Raw genomic sequence first — 20,511 nt, 5'->3', positions numbered from 1 at the left:
GTTATATATAATAACCATATTGAAAGTACATTATATATTTTCAAAGTGGTGTATGTTGTAAAGTTTACAGCCCTTTGAACCAAATAATATTCTCTAGTTTAGTACATGAGATATTGTTATTATTATTTATTTATTTATTTATTTATTATTATTATTATTATTATTATTATTATTATTATTATCATTATTATTATTATTTAATGTTCTACAATGTTTATAGTAACAAAATTTAAACTTCGACTAGAAAATAAACCCCAAAAACAAAAATAGTGCACTTAGTATATCTAAATTAAAAACCCATTTTCTCAAATATAAATCTGAAATGACACATGCAGAACACAGTTGGCCTTGAAAAAATGTGTATACCAAAGAAAAACAAAACGTATACTACATTTAATAGCAATTTAGATCGTATCGGGCATAGCTTATCAACAAAAGAGGTTTTTTTTAATCAATCCTTTGAAGAAGTACCCCAGGCAGGAAATTAACAGACGATCTTTCGCAACAAGGCGAGTGCCACACCACTTTACCATAGGGCCGCTGGTATATTGTGGATACAACCAAATTGGGACACCCTTCAAACAACTGACATACGCCCTCACCAGGGAACAGTGAAACTTAACTGTTCCCTGCCCTCACAAAATGGGGCTGATGTAAGCTAGAGGTAATTGATGACAGATTGATACTACATGCATGGATGACTCTTATACAAGTTATTGTATAATTCACTGATTATTATAAACCTTATAAAATTTACCTAAAATAATTATAAAATTCAATTATTTAAAGGTATTCAAAGTATGTTTGCCATTCCCATTTCTCTCCCATGTCGTTAACTTCTGCCTCATTAGATTTCGTAATCTCATAGTTTTTTATCGAGACAAATGCTTTTACAAAGTCTTCGCCAAATGCGTCTCTGATCACATCGTCCTGTAGAAATGCTTCAATGGCATCAGGCATACTTTTTGGTAATCGAGCTGTGTTTTCTGGAAGATACTCTTCTTTATACGCAGACCCTTCAATGTAAGGAGGAAGTGGAAGTTTCTTCCTGATGCCATCTATACCTGCTGCAACTGTAGCTGCTAATACTAAATAAGGATTTGATCCCGCGGCTCCAATACGATTTTCTAAGTAAGTGCTACTTTCATCGTTAGTCTTCACACGAACTGCCGCTGACCGGTTGTCGAACCCCCACGTTGGATATGTTGGTACACATTTCCATTTAATGAATCGCCTTCTACAGTTGATGGTAGGACCCATTATTAATGTCAGCGCCGGGGCATGATGTAAAATTCCAGCTATCCAGTATTTGGCAACCTCAGATAGCTTGTCAGGTGATTCAGCATCAAACGTAAGGGCTTCCTTACATTCAACGTCCCATAAAGAGTGGTTAAAATGACACGATGAACCACTTAGGCCTGGAAATGGTTTGCTCATGAAAGAAGCCATTAGGCCGTGTTGTTTTGCAATCTCTTTCACAGCACCTTTAAAAGTGAACGCAATATCGGCAGCTTTGATTCCAAACGACGGCTTGTATGGAATTTCAATTTGTCCAGGTCCACGTTCGGTCTCTAAGTATTCGATATCTATTCCTACTTTAGGTAAATCTCGCCCAAGTTGATACAGAAATGTTGTACTTTCGTAGAAGTTTTGAGTTGCTCGACAGCTTCCATTTTTGAATATAGGTTCGAGTGTGTCTTCTTTGACGGCATAAAACTCGTATTCGTGAGCTGATAACAAACTGTAGCCCATTGCTTTAAGTTCTTCTAATTGGTTTTTGGCAATAAATCTAGGAGCAGCTGACACTTCCTTACCATTTAAAACTGGCTCTAAAAGGATTCTTGCAGTATTCTCCCACCAAGGAATAATTTCAAAAGTGTCCATGTCAGGGAGTAAAAGTACATCTGCGTGACCGAGTTCGCCGGTGAAGCCCGATCCACGTTGGTAGTTACCTACAGTATCTATTGCTAAATAGCCAGCGTAAAAAGTGACACCGTTCTCTGCCTTCGACTTGAAATGTCGAGCTGGAATCATTTTCATCCGAGAAATTCCGGACATGTCCGTAACTTCAAAACGGACAAATTCAATATCTGCGTCCTGAATGCGTTTCAAAACTTTTTCCATTCTCGTTTATCTGAAAATATTAAAATATATTGTAAGTTCTTAGTAGTACATAGTACCATGCTTTGCTTTGCTATGCTTGTTTCGGTTAAAGAACTCATCAGTAAGACAGTGGTGTCTATCTGATGGCCAGTTGTCTTTCAAAGAAAGATGCCTAAGATTTATAATAATATAATAATTGGTATTTAAATTTGTTTTTCTCCGAAACGTGGAGAATGATATGTTTCGCATTTAAATGAAATCAGATACAATAACTACCGTTAGATAAACTAGGTTTTGTATACGCTTTGGAGGTCAGATAACAGTTTATGGTAGCCAGATAATCATTTCTTGGTTTGTGACATATTTTGAAAACGTGGGAAAATGTCGAACGATTGGGAAAAGAGGCCATAGTTTTATATATGTGTGTGTGTGTGTGTGGTGTGGGGGTCACTTTTCGGGTGCGTGTGTGTGTGTGGTGGGTGGGGGGAGTGTTATGTTCACAATATCTCAAAAACGGCTGCACAGATCTAAATGAAAGTTAAGGGAGTGCTAGGTATGACCCAATGCAGAAATGATTTAATTTTGGTGACGATCCATGCCAGAGTAGTGTGCGGATATTAGAACCATTTAAAGGAAAACGTCCTAGACCAGATATTTTAAAAACTAATCAACTGATCTGAATGAAACTTTCCTGAAATTTTAACCTAGTGAGAAGGAAGAAATTTCAAATGTTGGTGACGATTCAAATGCGGGTGTGAATTTGAGGTTCATTTAAAGTGCTAAGGTTTCAGACACAAACATCTCTAAAAAACTTATCAATGGATCTAAATGAAATTTTCCAGAATAGGGTGTGGATATGAGGACCATTAAATGATATGTTTACCGTATACCGTAGGCAAATACAATAGCTGTATGATGAATATTCAAATTAGTGCAATTACAGTAAATGTGTACAGCGTTTTATATATACTAACTTCACTTGTTTGGGAACTGATTGGTAATATTTTTAATGCATCTTTATGTTTAAACATGTGACGCTAAAAACCAATAATCCATATTTATTATTGACTATTTGCAAAATATTTTCATTTCAACGCCAGTACTTGGTATGTATTATTTTGTCAACTATAAGAGTAAAACCTTCCAGTGTGTTGAATCAGGAGAAGTAAGGAATTGGCAGGTTATAACTAAGCGTTTCCGGTTGGCCGGGTTAGTGTAAGTTTGGAAAATTAGGTGGCTTAATTGTAATATTTTTACAGTGTCAGTAGCGGAAAATAAAATGTTTCAATACCGTACTATATGTTTGCTTGGATTCTGTGTTAGAAACTTAACATGAGTATAAAAAGTAGGCCTACAGTGAATTTTGGGCAAAGCATTTCGGATTACAAAACCCCTGAAAATGCCCACTCTTAAAAAGAGTCCTCAAAAACCCTGACTAAAAGTGGAAAGAGTTTCAAATAAAAAGTGTTTGGGCGAGTTACTGTGTGTTTCTGAAGAGGAGCTGAGTGCAGTAATTTGGGGTATTAGTGGTGGCAGTGGCGTAATTACCGCAGGTTTAGGTGGTTCTGGTGGGCAAAGATCGACCGCCAAAAGACTCCAGAAGCGTATGAGTAAAACAGGAGGGGTAGAAATAGTGTCGAATGACAAGAAAGTTCCACCACCGCAGTTTAGGACGCACAGCGTCAGTCATGAGCAGGCTTGCCTTACCAGCCTCAGCCTGCATTGGACCTGATAGGTAGGAAACTCACAATCACACGAACATCGACTTTGCGAAGAAAACCACTTTTTGTGAAATCTCTGAGCGTTTAGAGATAGAGTAAGCGAAAATTACACTTCCAAGAAAGAAGGCGAAACAATTAGGATGTTAGAGTAATAACAGGTTAAAACACAATAAATTATGAAACATTTTAAATCCTTCGAAAGATTGTGTATTCTGTAATTACGTCTATTAGGCCTATATTAGTACGCAAGTAATAATCCAGACTCTTGACACGTTGTTAAAATTTTCCTGGCACTATTTTTAATTTAGGCTTAACTTAACTTCTGAAAAGAACTGCTACTTAAATAGGCCTATCTCTAGAATTAGCCAATTGTTTAGTGTTTCTGAGATGGCTTTAATGTGGTAAGAAATTTTCAACTACAAAGACAAGATACACCCTGCGAGTGGGTCTAGTTATGTTGCCACACATATTACAATATATTTATAATTCAATTAGTTTGACGCAAGTAACCTTGGAAATAAAACAAATATAAGAATCTGATGTAAAGGTACTGTATGTGTACTGTTATGCAATTGAGAAGCCTTGACTGAACAGTAGTTAAATAGGTCGACTCAAATACCCAGGTGATCCATTGAACCAGGCCCCCGATCTCAAAGGTGCCTCGATCTTTTGGGACACCGCCCCTTATAAAAATCTAATAATTAAATCAATGCATATAATTATACAAATCCGGATTGATAGTATTTATCTATATATATTACGAACAAAATTGTTAAAATAATTATACATGCAGTAACTACCCGTGGTTTAGAGCCTACCTGATGACAAAATTCTCTGGTGGGGTATAAATTGTAATTTTAGACCACAATGTAGGGACTGGCATCAAAATACTTCCTCGTCGTGGAGTCCGGGGTCGCTGTAGGACCTGAGCTGGATCCCTGTAGAAGCGTAGGCCTCACTCTAACATATTGATTCCCCACCCCACGATGTTTCTTATTGCTCTATTAAGTATAAATTTATCAAATGGTAGATCTGTCCATGGAGGAATACCTACATGGTCTGTTTGTCAATTAATTTACTTAATAAATAAACAAAAACTATACTAGCACTCTGTCCAACTTCAACATACTGTATTCACTTGTAAGTCTAATTCAAATACAATTGATAGGTTTATTTAAATATTTCATAGCATAATGTTGTGAACGCCGGCAACTATGGGGTGCCTTACGCAGCAAAAGTCCATGTTAAAATCAAAATGTAATTGCAAAATTCAATGTCTGATTTATTAAAACGTAGGCATAATTTTCTCAAAATGTAGATCTAGTTTCCCAAAATGAAGTTCTAATTTTTGAAAACGTAGTTCAAATTTTCCAAAATGTAGTTCTAATTTTCTTTAAAATGTAATTCAAATTCAAAACGTAGTAACTTGATCAAACGCCCTCTCTAAATTCTATTCCAAAACGTAAATCAAAACCCAGCCTGGTTTGAAATGCATTTTACAACAACACTAGAACATGGACTTTTGCTGCTCATGGCACAGACACAAAATGTAAATCAAAACTAGTCAGCCAAGCGTGACGTGGGCCTGTGCCATTAGTGATGGGGGAATCATTTTTCGCTGCAGTCCAATGCCGTGAACAACGCTTCCCAGTGCGTCTGCTAATTTTTAATGGTCAGGGTACCGCGATCACGAGCCCTATGGTAGGCATTATAGGCAAGGCTTATGTGGGTTGGGATTTGCAACAAGGTCTTGGACTATATATAGAGGCCTAGTCCAAGACCTTGTTGCAAATCCCAGCCCACATAAGCCTAGCTTATAATGCCTAGCATAGGGCAGGGCCGTAGGCAGGATTTTCGATGGGGAGGTGCGTTTTGCAACCGAAGTGGACCTTACGATGGGCGAATGCCTAGGGGTCCCCGTGAGGGTGGGGGCGAATCTTCTGGAAGCTCTGAAAAATTAGCATTTTGAAGGCCTTTTTTTAATGGATTTCTAAAATCCATAATTTGTAATATCCCGATTTAAAGTTTCATTCATTTGTGTATTGTCTAGGGCCCTACAGTAAAAGCAGGAGAAATAGAGGGTGGGGGTGAAGGGAGGAACTTGAGACAGAAGGTCAATACTACCTCAGCCCCACCATGATTGGGGCTGAGGTAAGAAAATTTATGATTATGGCACCTCAAAATTACCGGAAAGGGGACTCTCAGACAAACTTCAATTATGATTTTTATTTTTTCTCCATTTTCTTTTATAATTTTGAGGCTCTTCTCCATTGAATCCACCACTGTGAAATTGTAATTTTTCATGTTCTTTACATCTGTAGGCCTACAGATGACATGGATCAATCTGCAATCACTGGAGCTGATAATTTCAGCACATTATTAAAAATCAACGGGTAGAAGAGCGGGCAAAAAAAATGTAATGCATACTATAGTATTTCGCGATAATTAGGAACGATTTTAGTGAAATATTAGGTTTTAAAAGTAGACTTTTTGAAATTGGGTGGTCCAGGGGCAGAGGCCCGAGGGGTTTGTGAGAAAATCGACAAAGTAGCATATTGAGGGTCTTACATAACAGATTTCTCAAACTCATTCATGAATATTTCATTTAAATTTTCATTAATTTGGGTGTTGTTGGGACCTGAAAAAGTAACGTTATTATGTCCTGTACATCTGCATGCCTATAGATAACATTCTTCATATTATATAGATCAATCTGCAATCACCGGAGACGATCAATTTCTAACAAATTTCATGCCACATTATTAAAAATCAACAGTTAGATACGCTGGCAAATATATAATGCAATGCATGCTATAGCATTTTGTAATAATTAGGAACGATTTTGTGAAATCATAGGTTTTAAAAAGTGGACATTTTTGAATTTCTGGGGTGCGTCCGCACCCTCTGCACCCCCTCCCCCAACTGCCTACGGGCCTGAACTTGTGATCGCGGTACCCTGACCATTAAAAATTAGCAGACGCACTGGGAAGCGTTGTTCACGGCATTGGACTGCAGCGAAAAATGATTTCCCCCTCATTAATGGAACAGGCCCACGTCACGCTTGGCTGACTAGTTTTGATTTACATTATGTGTGTTTGTGCCATAAGCAGCAAAAGTCCTTGTCAAACCAGCCAAGCATCACTGTTTTGAAATACATTTTACAACAACACAAGACATGCGAAATGTAAATCAAACTAGTCAGCCAAGCGTGACGTGGGCCTGTTCCATTAATGATGGGGGAATCATTTTTCGCGCGCTGCAGTCCAATGCCGTGAACAACGCTCCAGTGCGTCTGCTAATTTTTAATGGTCAGGGTACCGCGAAAACAAGCCCTATGCTAGGCATTATAGGCTAGGCTTATGTGGGCTGGGATTTGCAACAAGGTCTTGGACTAGGCCTCTATACTATAGTAGGAGGACTAGGCCTCTATACTATTGCAATTACATTTTGATCTTAACATTGACTTTTTCTGCGTATGCCACCCCATAGGCAACACGCTAAACATTCGTTCGTGTAAGTTTTCTAGAAGTAATCAAAACGTTCTAATAAGTTACTAATACGCTACCGTATTTATATATTTCATAGCATTATACCCTGTGTATTCATAAAACCTGTTTTATTTAATTAGACATTCGTCTGTTTAAAATTATTTCACAATATCCATCAACTCATTGTTATTCATATTGCATAGGTATTCGTGATTATTAATTCATAGAGGAATAAGCATATTGCACCCTGTGTATTCATAACACATGTTTTAATTAATTTGGCCTACAACTTGTTTTAAGTTCCACAATAGGCCTATTTGTCAAATCGTATACCGTAAAACCTCGCATTGAAGCCCATGGGCTTCTTCTTTACTTGCGAGCTTTTCAATAGGCTTCTTTTTAAGGCTACCTTTGCAGAGTAGAGAGGAGGGGGGGGGGCTTCTTTTCAAAATGAATGCTGCATATTTTGTGAATTTGTACTATAAAACAATAAATAAGGCTACTGTAACACATCAATATGTATCATGGAGTGTATTTAACTGGCATTAAATCACCTACTGTATAAACCAAACTTCTTTTTAATTTATTTTGTACAGTGTATGTACTGTGCTCGAAAAGAAGCCTGCTATCTTGAAAAGAAACCCATTGGCTCCCTTTCGAGATGGGCTGCTTTTCGAGGCTAATTTTGGGGCTTCATTTCGATATTAAGCCCACTGGGCTTCGAGGTTTTATGGTAATAACAATAACAGGCCAAATAGTCATGTGCTCATGTTTCTTTCAATTTGTTAATTCATGGAGAAATTCATTCATCTAGTTATTACATTGGTAAGAAATGTTGAACAAATAATATATATCATTTTCGCAATACACTGCCTTATTCACATTATTTAAAACACTAATTGTGATTTGGATGATTTTGGATCACGGTCTTTGTTCAGATATAGCATTCTTAACCTGTGTGGTGATTTTCGTGGCCCACTATGGCCATATTATCTCTTGGTAGTGGATATTATCCCTCATATCCACAACCAAGTCGGCCATGGAAAGATATCTTTTTGGTCCGTTGAGAACATTTGAAATAGAACGAAAGCATGTGTTGAACATGTCGGTGATGATATTTTTATCAACCCAAACGCTAAATATTTACCTAAGCGTATTTAGGTTTTTTTGTTTTTTTTAAATGATCATAGTTTTATGTACTGGCACTTTTATGTCCATAAGTAATCATATTGAAGCCCCAGAAAGCTAGACTGCTGGAGCGTTCTGTGGGAACAACATTGTCCAACTAACTGTAGACTAAGTCTGTAATTTAGTACAACCTCGATATACCTCGTATACAGTTCATATTTTCATGACTGTAAGTAGGCCTATATGTATCTGTTATCTATATTATCAATAAATTAGAAATCAATATTCTTGCCCGAAACCTAGACTCCAAGATGGTAAAACGAGTAATACATTTTACAAAATACTCATATTCAAGTGTTTATTTTCGGGGCCAAAACTGAAACCAGAATCCGGGATGGGTTTCAGGTTGATTTTTATTATAGATTACTTCAGTAAAAGAGTAATACTTAACTGTATAGGCCTAGAGCTTAAGATGTCCAAACTGTACTCTCGAACCAGAGCCCCTTAATTCCAGTTACACCACTTGTGGTAGTGGTTTACGTAAATTAGGAACATATTTTGGGAGATTAGTTTTATTGAAAGAGATTTGCAGTGAGCGGTGAAATCCTCTCTTCTGAGTGCTCATCATTTGCATTAAAAAATGGAATCTGTATATAGGCTACACACACACCCCCCCCCCCACACACACACAAAACTGTACGAAAAAAATTTCTTACACTAAAGCTAATTTTCTGTTTTAGTTAATGCAGAGCAAGGTTCCATTGTTGATACATTCTTGACGTTTTTAGCATGTACCTTTTAATAGCTAAAGTCAATACAGTTTAGCTTAATTTAAGACGTTTCTTAAAACTAGAAATAGATCTTCTCAAATTTTCACACAGTGGAACAGTACATACTTATGCAAAAAGGATAACACTTCGTGGAAGTGGAGCATTTTCCGAACTTTGAAATGAAATTAACCCTGATACAAATACAGTAGACCGATATAATTGTTGTTGTATATCACATTCATCACTGAGATTATCGCAGATCACATGCCCAAGATACTGTACTTAAGTGAAAGCTTTATCGAATTCCAGTGGGGTCTCATCCGTGGCAATTAGAGGTTAATCCTGTAAGTTGCGTACTTTCAGACAAAAGACAAGACTCCGTAACTCAGCTGCTGATGGAACAAAGGTAAGGCCTATGTTTAGGACCATTTAACTCACAACCTTCTTTAAAATTAGACAAACAATAAATTAACGGATCAGTGTAAACATTATATAGTAAGGGGATATGACTCCCCTTGACGCACACCATCTCTTACTGCAAAGGATTCAAATATGGAGTTACACCATCCTACAACAAATTCTTGATTCCGATACCACTATCTGAGAATCCGGATCACATGAGACGGAGTATGTTTGAAAAAGCGTACAATGATTAACCTATTCAAATGCTTTACTAGCATATAAAAAACCAATATACGAGACTACCATGATTGTTGTAGAACTCGGTTATCTGTTTCAATGAAAAAAATAGATAATTCCGTTGAGTGACCAGGCTTAAAAGCGAACAGGTTATCATGAGAGTTTAAAGAATCACCTGAACTTTGAATCATAACTGACTCCAGTAGCTTGGAAGCTACACGTGCAAGGGCGTCGATCAGTGGTTAAAAGTGGAGGGGGGGGGGACGAAATGAAAAATAAAGTCTTGGGCCGTAGGCTCAAGTTTTGTTTGGGGACCAGGTGGCGAAGCCCCAGAAAGCTCTATAGCCTTTTAATTGATTTTAAGCAATGCAATTAACATTTATTTTCATACAAAATTTCTAAATATCCAGTGGCGGATCAGTAATTTGAAATAGAGCTGGTCCAAGAGAGGGACTTTTACAGATGGAGAGTGTAGACCCACCGTGGTTGGGGCTGAGGTAAGAAAATTTATGATTATGGCACCTCTAGTTGGTCGGAAATGGCACTCTCAGACTGAATTTGAATATAATTTTCATTTATTTCCACTTTTAAATTTCGGGGAAAAAAATAAATTAGGAATGGTTGGCCGGCTTGAATCTGCCACTAAAATAATCATCATAAAAAGTTTTTAAAATTATCCTTTTAGTCATAATTATGCCTGCATATATATTTCGTGCAAACTAACATTCATAAAAATAATGATTTATTATCTACGGGTCATAATAATATACAAAAGGAATAAATAGTTTATAGTAGAAATTGTGCACTTTTGAGTTATAAGTATACACGCTTCCAATTTTAACAACGTTCAGTACATTGTTTTCACAATAAATTTAGCCTCTGATAACAGTTGCACCCATAAAATCTGTGGTTTCTGAGATCTAGTGGTTTCTGAGATGGTTACGAAATATATAAACAATTGCGTTTTTACTCGGTTTTGGTCCGGAAAATACGTACCGCACTTAGAAAAGTGAACAGACAAAATTCATGAGTCATGTATAATTGTTATTCTTTCCATTCGCTTTTAAACGTGGGGTTTTAATTAGAGAAGATTGGTGAAAAGTGGGGGACAATCCTACTTTGAAAAGTGGGGGGACGCGTCCCCCCTGTCCCCACCCATCGACGCCCATTTACACATACTAGAGCAATGGGCATATAATTCCTTTGTCAGATATTTCTGATTTAGACTTAATTATATATACAAGAATTACCTTGTTAAGACTATTAGGAACAAAGCCATGGACAAACATGGATGTGAAACAGGTACTAAAAAAGGTACGTGAACGTTCAGAAGCGAATTCAAAATGTTCATTAGAAAGACCATCATGACCAGCTGCTTTTCCTGTAGGCAGATTGTCAATAAGTGACCAGAATATCAGTACTTAAAATACAATTATCAAGAACACCATTTACAGAGGATTTGTGATGAGATGTATTTAAAAAAAAAAACTGAAAATCGGAAAAATGTTTTCAGATTACATATTTCATCTTCGCATTTAGCATTCTCTATAATATTAGATTGGGTATTGCTGTAATTTGATTTCTTAACCTTAATCCAAAAGCCGCTTAAGTCCCTATCGTTAAAATATCTAGCCATAGAATGAACCCTTAACATTTCCTTATCAAGTTTTGCATTTGCTTAAAAGCAGCTTTAAACTGTGATCTAGCGGTTTTCATTTTTCAAAAATAGGTTCAAATCTAGGTTTACAATTCGAGTGCCACTGAAGGAAGGCATCTCTTGCACTATAATAATGTTGCTAGTACTTACCTATAGAGAGATTTACGTTGTCGATATTTTTCTGTTAACAGTTCAAAACCGAAACAAGCAGTGATTTTTGTTCTCCGTTAAAACCCTTATAACGAATACAGTGAATTTTCAATCTAGATTAGATCACCACCGAGGTGGCATTTGCATCACCGACCCAAAGTTTATCACTATAATTATGGTTCAATTTGAATTAAAGAGAAAGAGTGACCTTTATAATTAGTTTGATTTTTACAGATTTCATGAGAATTTTTCCACGTGTTTTCACCGCGGGTCTCATTAGGTGATATTAATAAGAAAAATAAGCAATACCGTAAACCCTTTAATTGAAGCCCTGGGCTTCCTCTTTTTCTTTATTTTTGCGAACTTTAGATTTGCCTCTTCTCGAGACTACTTTTGCAAAGTAAAGAGAGGGACTTTTTTTTCCAAAATGAATGCTGTAAATGTTGTGAATTTTTACTATAAAACAATAAGGATACTGTAACATCAACCTATATCATGGAGTGTATTTATTAATAATAATATATGTAATATATATATGTAATATATATATATATATATATATATTTGTTCACTTTACATCTGTCTCTTATACACATCTAGATGTGTATAAGAGACATATATATAACATATGTATAATATATATATAATAAATATAAATATATATATGTATTATTTGGGATTTTCCTTGCCATAGCGAAGAAAACAAAATTCGTTACACTATTGAGCCGCTTGTCTGTCCATGGAGGAAATATTTCTCATATAGAATGAGTTTCTTTTTACAATCTCTATCGCGTTTACCACACAAAGTTCTAGCGCATGTGTAGATAGTACACAATTTTGGGCACTGCAGCTCAGGGTTGGCACAGCGGATTTTTACGAAAGGGCCAAATGTAGCGCCGCACCAAACCTGATTTTGTTCGCACGCGCCGCTCTCGAATGAGCGCCGCGGCGCTTAATCGTGAGTTTAATATTTCCCTGTGTGTGATGAAACACTTTGAGAAACATAGTTTTAAACACAATGTATACAGTATTAAAATGTATAAATAACACAATGAAGACATTGTGAAGAAAAGCACTTCTTTATAAACGTTTATTTACTGTGGCGTAGAAACTATTGTAGGCCTACTGAACTAATGGAATACGTGAGATTGGTAACATGAGAACAGGCATGGAGCGTCACGCCATTTTTGATAAGCGCTGCTCTCGAATAAGTGCCGTACTAAAGCTTTATAAAATTTTACAAGCCCCGCGGCGCTTACTGTATTCGAGCATTGACGGTATGTGGGTGTAAATGTGAGGCCAGTGGCCATTTGTGGAGGAGAGGGGACATGGTTAAATATATCGAGATTTGGAAATCGAATAATTTGCTTCAGGATCCGTAAATCTTACGATTTATTTATGTATCTACAATTTTGGAGTTAAGAAATTTATGTGGGTGTACAAGTGAGATTAATGACTTTTTTTGGAAACGAATAATTTACTTCAGGATCAGTCAATTTTTATAACGATATATTTATATATCTAGAATTTAGGAGTGAGAAGGTTATGAGGGTTTAAAAGTGAGCTGAATGAAGGGAAAGGGAGAAGGGATAGGGAGAAGGGATAGGGAGAAGGCAGAATTCAAGCAAAGGGTAACAGTGAACATTGCGAAGCCCTCTAAAAGTTGAGTGTTTAAACACATATGGAAACGTTGTATCATTTTCTCTCCAAGATCGCCTTAACCATTGGAGAAAACTGGATTTTTTTTCACAAAAGTACTTTTTTGGTACAAAATCTAGGATTGCCCAAGCAGATTATGTTGTAAAAAATATTAATCTACCAATTCGTGAAGAAAAAATGAAAAAAATCCCTACAGTTTTGTCAGAATACGCCGATTTATAACAGCTCCTCACGCCGATTTAGATATGGAATTTCAAGAAATTTGAGGTTTTTGGCTGTTCCGAGCTCGTTTCTTACTCCCTCACTCACAGACTATTTCTTTGTTCGAATTAGCCCAAGTGGATTCGTGGAGAGAATATAATAAGCTTGAAGCTGATATAAAACTTAGTATGATTGGTTGGGTAGTTTTATCGGAAAATAAGAAAATATAAAATCCATCCAATCCACGATTGCCTCTCATAGGGTCAAGCGTGAGGGTCCGATTCACTGGTATGACGTCATACTTCCGTTTGCTTGACTTGTGTTCGCAGTGTTTGACTTCTTTCTTCGTGTATTTTGGCCTAATTTAGTTATCAGTTGGATTTTTTGTGTGCTTTTATTACCTTTATTAAAAAACAAATTTCCCAAGACAAGATACTTGCAGCAATTAAGCAATATTTCTGCAAAAAAATGAAATTTATAGTCTGGACCGTTTGAAAATTTCCGTAGGGGTGTACCGTAGAGCTAAACCAATCCCGCCAACACGAAAGTGTGGAGTAGGGGAAGAGAGATCTCAGCATTTGTTCACTTTACATTGTACTATGTGTACTGTTAAATATGTGTTCAAATACAAGTTTTAACTAAAGAATATTGACTGTGCAGATTGAGTTTTGTTAGTATTTAACCCCATAATGAAAATGAAACAAACCCAATGTTTTTAATTGGTCGATCCAAACTCTATTTTTATACCTCCATGGTACAGCAGGGTTGATTTGACCTCAGTTCGCTGCTTCGTGATAGCATGGAGGTATATACCTCCATGGTGATAGAAAGTGGCAAAAACGTTTCCATATGCTTATAGACGATTTAGTGCTCTAATCATAGGAACAATTTATGCACACATAGTCACTGTTTTTTTGCCATTGACATTTTTCACTTTGGCATGGATTTATTATTTTGTTCATCTAATTACTTGCATAACTTAGTCATTCTATTCCAATAAGCTCTAAGGTTTTTAATATAATTGTAAACTAGCTGTATTAACTGTATTTTGTTATCACAAACATGCACAATATTACATACATAATATTGGCCAGAAACTGTTTCACATTTATTGTGGGACTAGATTTTGGCATGATGTTAAGAGTATTATTTGCAAAATCAGTTGGTTTTATTTTTTGCAAGATATTTGTCTTGGCATTATTGATGTTGGCAACAAACATTTCAATTCCTCATTAATTTCAAAAACCTACTTAATTTTGAAAAATTGGTTGAATTGTACATACCTTTACCGAAAAATAAGCTCGATACTTAAATAAATATCTTGATCTTGATTCGATTTTAGTCCACATAGTCACTGCTTTTACCGTTGATTTAATATTTATTCATCTAATAACTTGCATAACTCAGTTATTTTAGAAAATTCACTATCTGAATACAATGTATTCATGCATCGCAAAGGCTCCTATTATAAATTGTAAACCGGTATTAACTGTATTTCTACAACAAACGTATATGCACAATGACTAGCAGTATTACAATTATCAGTTTAGATTGTAGTCAGGGGGTGATAACAATTTTTTTTTCAATTTATTTAATTTCAGTTTTTTTTTTTGCCAGATTAGCCTTTATAAATATCTATTGTGTATTTATGGAAATTAAAACTTTGATTTAAAAAAAAGAAAAAAAAAAAAAAAAAAAAAAAAAAAAAAACCTTTTAAGACCAGTCTGCCCTTTAACGATTATTTAATATACTTTGTTATTCCCTATATTTTATAATATATATTTATATATAGTATATGATAGTTATCTCTGTTGGTTGTATTGTACTTTAGAAAACCAATAATAAATGACCTTTGCAAACAAAAGACCAAAATTCACGTTAATTAAAATATCTCCTTCTATGACAACAAAACCAAAAATACCTTGTCATACCAGCCTTACTCTATAAAAGTTATTTGACTATTAGGCCTATTTATTGCGATCAATAATCTGCTTACATCTAATGATTACAATATTACGTAGTATAGTAATTATGAAGGTTCCGTTGCAGCTGTACTATTGTTAGTTTAATTACGTGACGAATCATTTCAAACTAAAGGCCTTCTCATCATTTATGACGTTAGACGTAACCTTTTAAAGCAACTAATTTCTTCACACACATGCTCATGTGTATTAGACAACACTAGTCCTTGATACATGGCAAATAACAGAAATGATTATGATACGCCCTCTTCTTATCAGTAATTGACGACAAGATGAGATCTCCGAAGTAAATAATGATATGATAGAGATAAACTCTAAATCGTCTCTTGCTGTAAGTATGTATAAATAATTGTTATAATCGTTAACAAAGAGGAATATCAGTCTGAAAAATTAGGTGCTTTAACCGAGATTCGAACCTGAGACCTTCTGCTGTCTATATTCAGACACCTTAAACAACTAGTGGACCTTTCGGTTTAAACAACTAGGCCATTGAAGTTTTATTTGGAAATAAAATCCTATTAAAGCACCTAATTCCTTCACACTCATGAGTATTAGACAACACTAGTCATTGATACATGGAAAATAACAGATTCACACTCACAGATGAGACCTATAAACAATAATTCATTGGCAATCCTGAGCTGATGCAAAAACAGACTTTCAAGAATGTGCAGTGTTTGTGGGAAGGACGCGATACCATCGACCAATTATGAGCTTGAATAATGTAAATCCGGGTGAAATCATGTACTGTAGGCCTGCTGTACTAGTGTGTGACGATTTACCGTCCAGACAAGTGCACAGATCTGGTAGATATATATCGTGGACATTCACTTAACACCTCGGCGTAAAACGAAGAGCCTTGAGGCCTCTAGTTCCAGACCAACTCGATACACAATGCGCAAAAAAAAAAAAAAAAAAAAAAAAAAAAAAAAAAAAAAAAAAAAAAGAAAAATTGGTCCTCTGGAATAAACATTATTTTATTAATAATATTGGATCTCTTTTATTACAGAAACTACACATAATGAGAAATGGCTTAATCACATGACACATGAGGTTCCAACTTTAATTGATGTTGGGTTTTTTTTTATTGATGGTTTTAATTGTTAATAACCTTTTTTTGCGTTTCTGTTTCCCTTTGTATTGTTTTAACCATGTAATTTTTGATGCAATTCAGCCTGTGCTGCAAAATCAAAATGTTTTAATAATAAACCAGAATAAATAAATAAATATTAAAAAAAACTTCCAAAACTGAGATGATATACTTGTATATACATTTTATTAACCTCCCCCTCCCACCCAATGTCGTATTTTAGTAAAAGATTGGTAGATATGAATACTTAAACTGAAGCAGGAAAAATAGATGTACCGTTTGAAAAAAAAAAAGATCAGGGAATTCGAAGACGATTTTCACTTTATTTTGAATTAAAGTTCATTTGCACTGAAAAAAGTTTATATTACCACGTAGTTTGATCAATTAAAAATGGCTAGATGCCAAAAACTTGATGAGCCTGCGTTGTAACCCTAATAGCACCTTAGAACAAATCAATGCAAAGTCACGTAAATTTTAATGAGAAAGCTTCTTTTCCGAATCACTGAAAAATTGCTGCACTAAAATATCGGTATTTATAATACTTCAGCATAGTGCAAACGGGAATTGTGATGTATTTTTATAACATTAGGAATGTTTTAGTATATATATTTTTAAGTAACTCTCGCATTTGTAAATTACCAATTTTACTTTCTTAAATGCCATTTAACGACAAAATTTATTATTAATTTATTCTTGAAATCTGTTTTTGGCTATTTAAACAAATGTTCATGTTTTTTTACCTCTTAATATTGTTGTTAAGCTAAATGTTAAGTTTCCTAAATGTTTTGCAATGTGTCTTTTGTATGACATTTACCTTGCAATTGTTTTTATGCAGGCCCGAAAGCATGATTTTTATTGGGTGGGTGCGAATTTCTGGAAAGTGGACCAAAATTGGGGGGGGGGGGGCTAATAACATAGCCTTTCAGAGGTAGAGTGGGCGGAGCCCCTTCGCGCTCAGGCATTCTTGATATTTTGGGGTATTAATAGATTTTGAAAATGCAATATAAACTGAGTATTAAATGCTCTTTTCGGTGGCAGTCCAGGGAATGAGGGTGGGGGCATGGAGGGACCTTCAGAGATGGAGGGTCGATATGGTGGGAGCTGAGGTAGGAAATATTTTAATTATGACACCCCTAGGTAGCCGAAAATGCCACTCTAGGACTTAAAATTTGAAGATAACATAACATTTTTTCTGTTAGGGGAAGAGCCCTGCCAAGCTATCACTATCCCCAAAATCCGGCACTGGTTTTGAGAGAAAATATTATTCAGTGTTTTTATTTTCCAATGTTCTGTAGTCTGATAAGCCTAACGATGAATATAGCAACTTTGATATGTTAAGGAAACTGATCTATACATAAATCAATCTAATTAAAAACATTGTGAAAATGTCATTAATGATAGGCCTACTACGGGTTATCCTTCATTAATATGATTAAATTACGAGTATTTCGGACACAGTTGTTAAGTTATAATTTTACAATAAAAACAACGACTTTTTCGAAGCTGAGGATAGAAAGAACGTTTTGCACCATAGATCAGCCCTACTTTATATCTCTATGAAGAAAGTTAAGTAATAGGAAGAAATAAGCCCTCTAACGTTATGAATATTAATCAGCACCCATGAGCCCTTTCCCACAGTCCAGCTACTGCTCAACCTCCGGCTGATATTCATTTGTAATGATTTCCCGTCTCCAACCGCACCTCCGCCGTTAAAATCTATGTTGGATCATACAGGCATTGGGCACCCCAAAAAAGCATTTGGTGTACTTGATATCGTATGTATTTATTTAAATAATAATTTTTAATTTACGATACGGTGGACTAAGTGTCCATAAAAATTATTACTTTATATTACAAGGCATTGGCTGGTAAAATTTAAGAATTTTGTAGAACCGTCTGTAAGTCAGTGAAAACAATGTTTTACTTCCATCTCTTTTGATCGTTTTAAATGCGCTATTCAATATATATTATTGGCTAGACAGCCTTTACTAAACAGTACGTAATAATAGTCAGTATTAGAGTATCAGTTTTGGTAAAATTAATGTTTATAATATATATGCTTTATAACTCTAGGCCGTTTACTTTTCATATTGCTTATGAACGAAATGTCAACATTAAAAGAATCCAATTGTGAGGGCAGTTTTAAACGTTTATATACTTTAGAATCATGTAGTACTTAGCAGCTATGTATGCTATATCCATAATCTTTACACTACTACTATTTAAATAACTGATGTAGGCCTTATACTTTCGAAGACCATGATGTACGTATGCGTAATAGGGATATTATTATTACAGCAGTACATCAATTTTCACTGTGTCGACTACCCTGGACGGACTACCAGAGATGTTGTCCTACTAACCCCATGCCGCAGCTTTCATTATACTCTTCCACAAGCAGCGACCACTGATCAGCTCGCGACTCGCAAAAGAGAAGTCAAGCATGCATATTAATATTATCAGTTCGCATAAATGGCATTAAATAGCGCCCTCAATTTCTGCCTTAACTGTATGGCAAAGACAATGACAATGGGTTAAAGCAAGACTCAAATCATTGCGTAACAGTTACATTCGCCAAATATCTATCGTGTTTGATCTTTTTTGCCACGCATGCCAAATTCCTAGCGTGTGCGGCGAACAAAAGCTATTTGCTTACGACTTGCGCATACTACGCATGCGTAACCATACGCCCACGTGTTTTAAATATTAGCTTGCGCTTAAATTATTAACGATTATTAAACTTTAAATTTGTTTGACTGAACTGTAAATTGCACCCCACCTCTTTAATATTATGGTATCATTATGGACAATAGCAGCTCTTCAGATGAGGATGAGATGTTATTGGCCATATTATTGTTGAGTCGTCGTCGTCGGCGTCGACGAAGACGAGTTTCATGTCGCAAAATATGGACTAATTCATGGATAATGAGAAGAGAGAACCAAGGGGCATATTCCAGGTTGATAAAAGAACTGTCAGCTGAAGACCCGGAAAAATTCCGCCAATACCATCGATTAGATCGGCAGTCTTTTTAAAAATTTATTTAATACCATATTTCAAGAGGGTGACCCATCCAGCAATGCTGATCATTAAGGGCCCTCATATAATACAAGAATAAAAACAAGAATCACTTAATAACACAAATTTATAAAATTCAGGTAAAAGATAAATTGTTAAAATTTGAGAATACATTAATTAAAAACGTTATAAAAAGGTTAACAAAAAAATTACTCTATACTCTTTAAATTTAAGTTTAAAAATAGCAAAAGTAGTACATAAACGAATCGAATTTGGAAAAGAATTATATAAATTTGGACCCTTATAGCTAAAACAGTTTTTAAAAATTTCACAATGTGGTCTAGGAATAATATAATCGCCGTTAGTAATTGCATGTGTTGTGGGACGATTGCTTGACTGGATCCTGCTCATCATGCGACATATGTAGTTAGGTGCAGTAAATGGAATTTTTTATTTATTTATTTTTATTTATTTGGTATAGAATACTCAAAATGCAACAAAGGTTGAAATACTTTTGAGTTTACAATAGGAAAAATAAATAAATATAAATACAAAAAGAAACATCAAATCACACACAAAATAAACACCAAACTTTAGGCCTATCAAATCACTTATATACATAAATAAATAATTTTAAATCTATATACATGAAAATTGTTATTACAAATTGATTATTTAAATATATATGTACAATTACACACTTAAAAAATTGTTTCTTTATATTAAAAATTCATTCAAATTAAAAATATACTATTATGTAAGCCTAACAACTACCTGATTCAAAATAGCAGTTGCTCTAGTCATTCAGCAAATTAATTGCACTTGGGAGTGTTGAATTGGATAACCGGTTAGTTCTGCACCGAGGTATTTTATATTTCCTATGATTTCGTAGGCTCCTCACTGGTT

At 35.3% G+C, this 20,511-nt stretch overlaps 1 protein-coding gene across 1 annotated transcript; it reads right to left on the bottom strand.

The window, feature by feature from the left end:
* Window positions 1-378: 378 nt before the first annotated feature.
* LOC117121292 (lengsin-like) lies at window positions 379-11,790 on the bottom strand. The gene is made up of 2 exons (XM_033266429.1): window positions 11,657-11,790; window positions 379-2,134 (listed from the first exon to the last, which is right to left on the bottom strand). The coding sequence occupies exon 2, from the start codon at window positions 2,122-2,124 to the stop codon at window positions 784-786; it is 1,341 nt and encodes a 446-aa protein (XP_033122320.1). The 5' UTR covers window positions 2,125-2,134; window positions 11,657-11,790; the 3' UTR covers window positions 379-783.
* Window positions 11,791-20,511: the final 8,721 nt, after the last annotated feature.

Source organism: Anneissia japonica, unplaced genomic scaffold, assembly GCF_011630105.1.
Source record: "Anneissia japonica isolate Jap-2015-1 unplaced genomic scaffold, ASM1163010v1 scaffold131_len961581_cov171, whole genome shotgun sequence".
Classification (NCBI taxonomy): Eukaryota; Metazoa; Echinodermata; class Crinoidea; order Comatulida; family Comatulidae; genus Anneissia; species Anneissia japonica.
Note: the sequence above shows the minus strand (reverse complement) of the source record. Positions and strands in the feature narration are given on the sequence as shown.

What these genes read in the sequence shown, in the direction of transcription:
- LOC117121292 (XM_033266429.1), bottom strand. Translation starts at nt 2,124, where the DNA reads ATGGAAAAAGTTTTGAAACGCATTCAGGACGCAGATATTGAATTTGTC.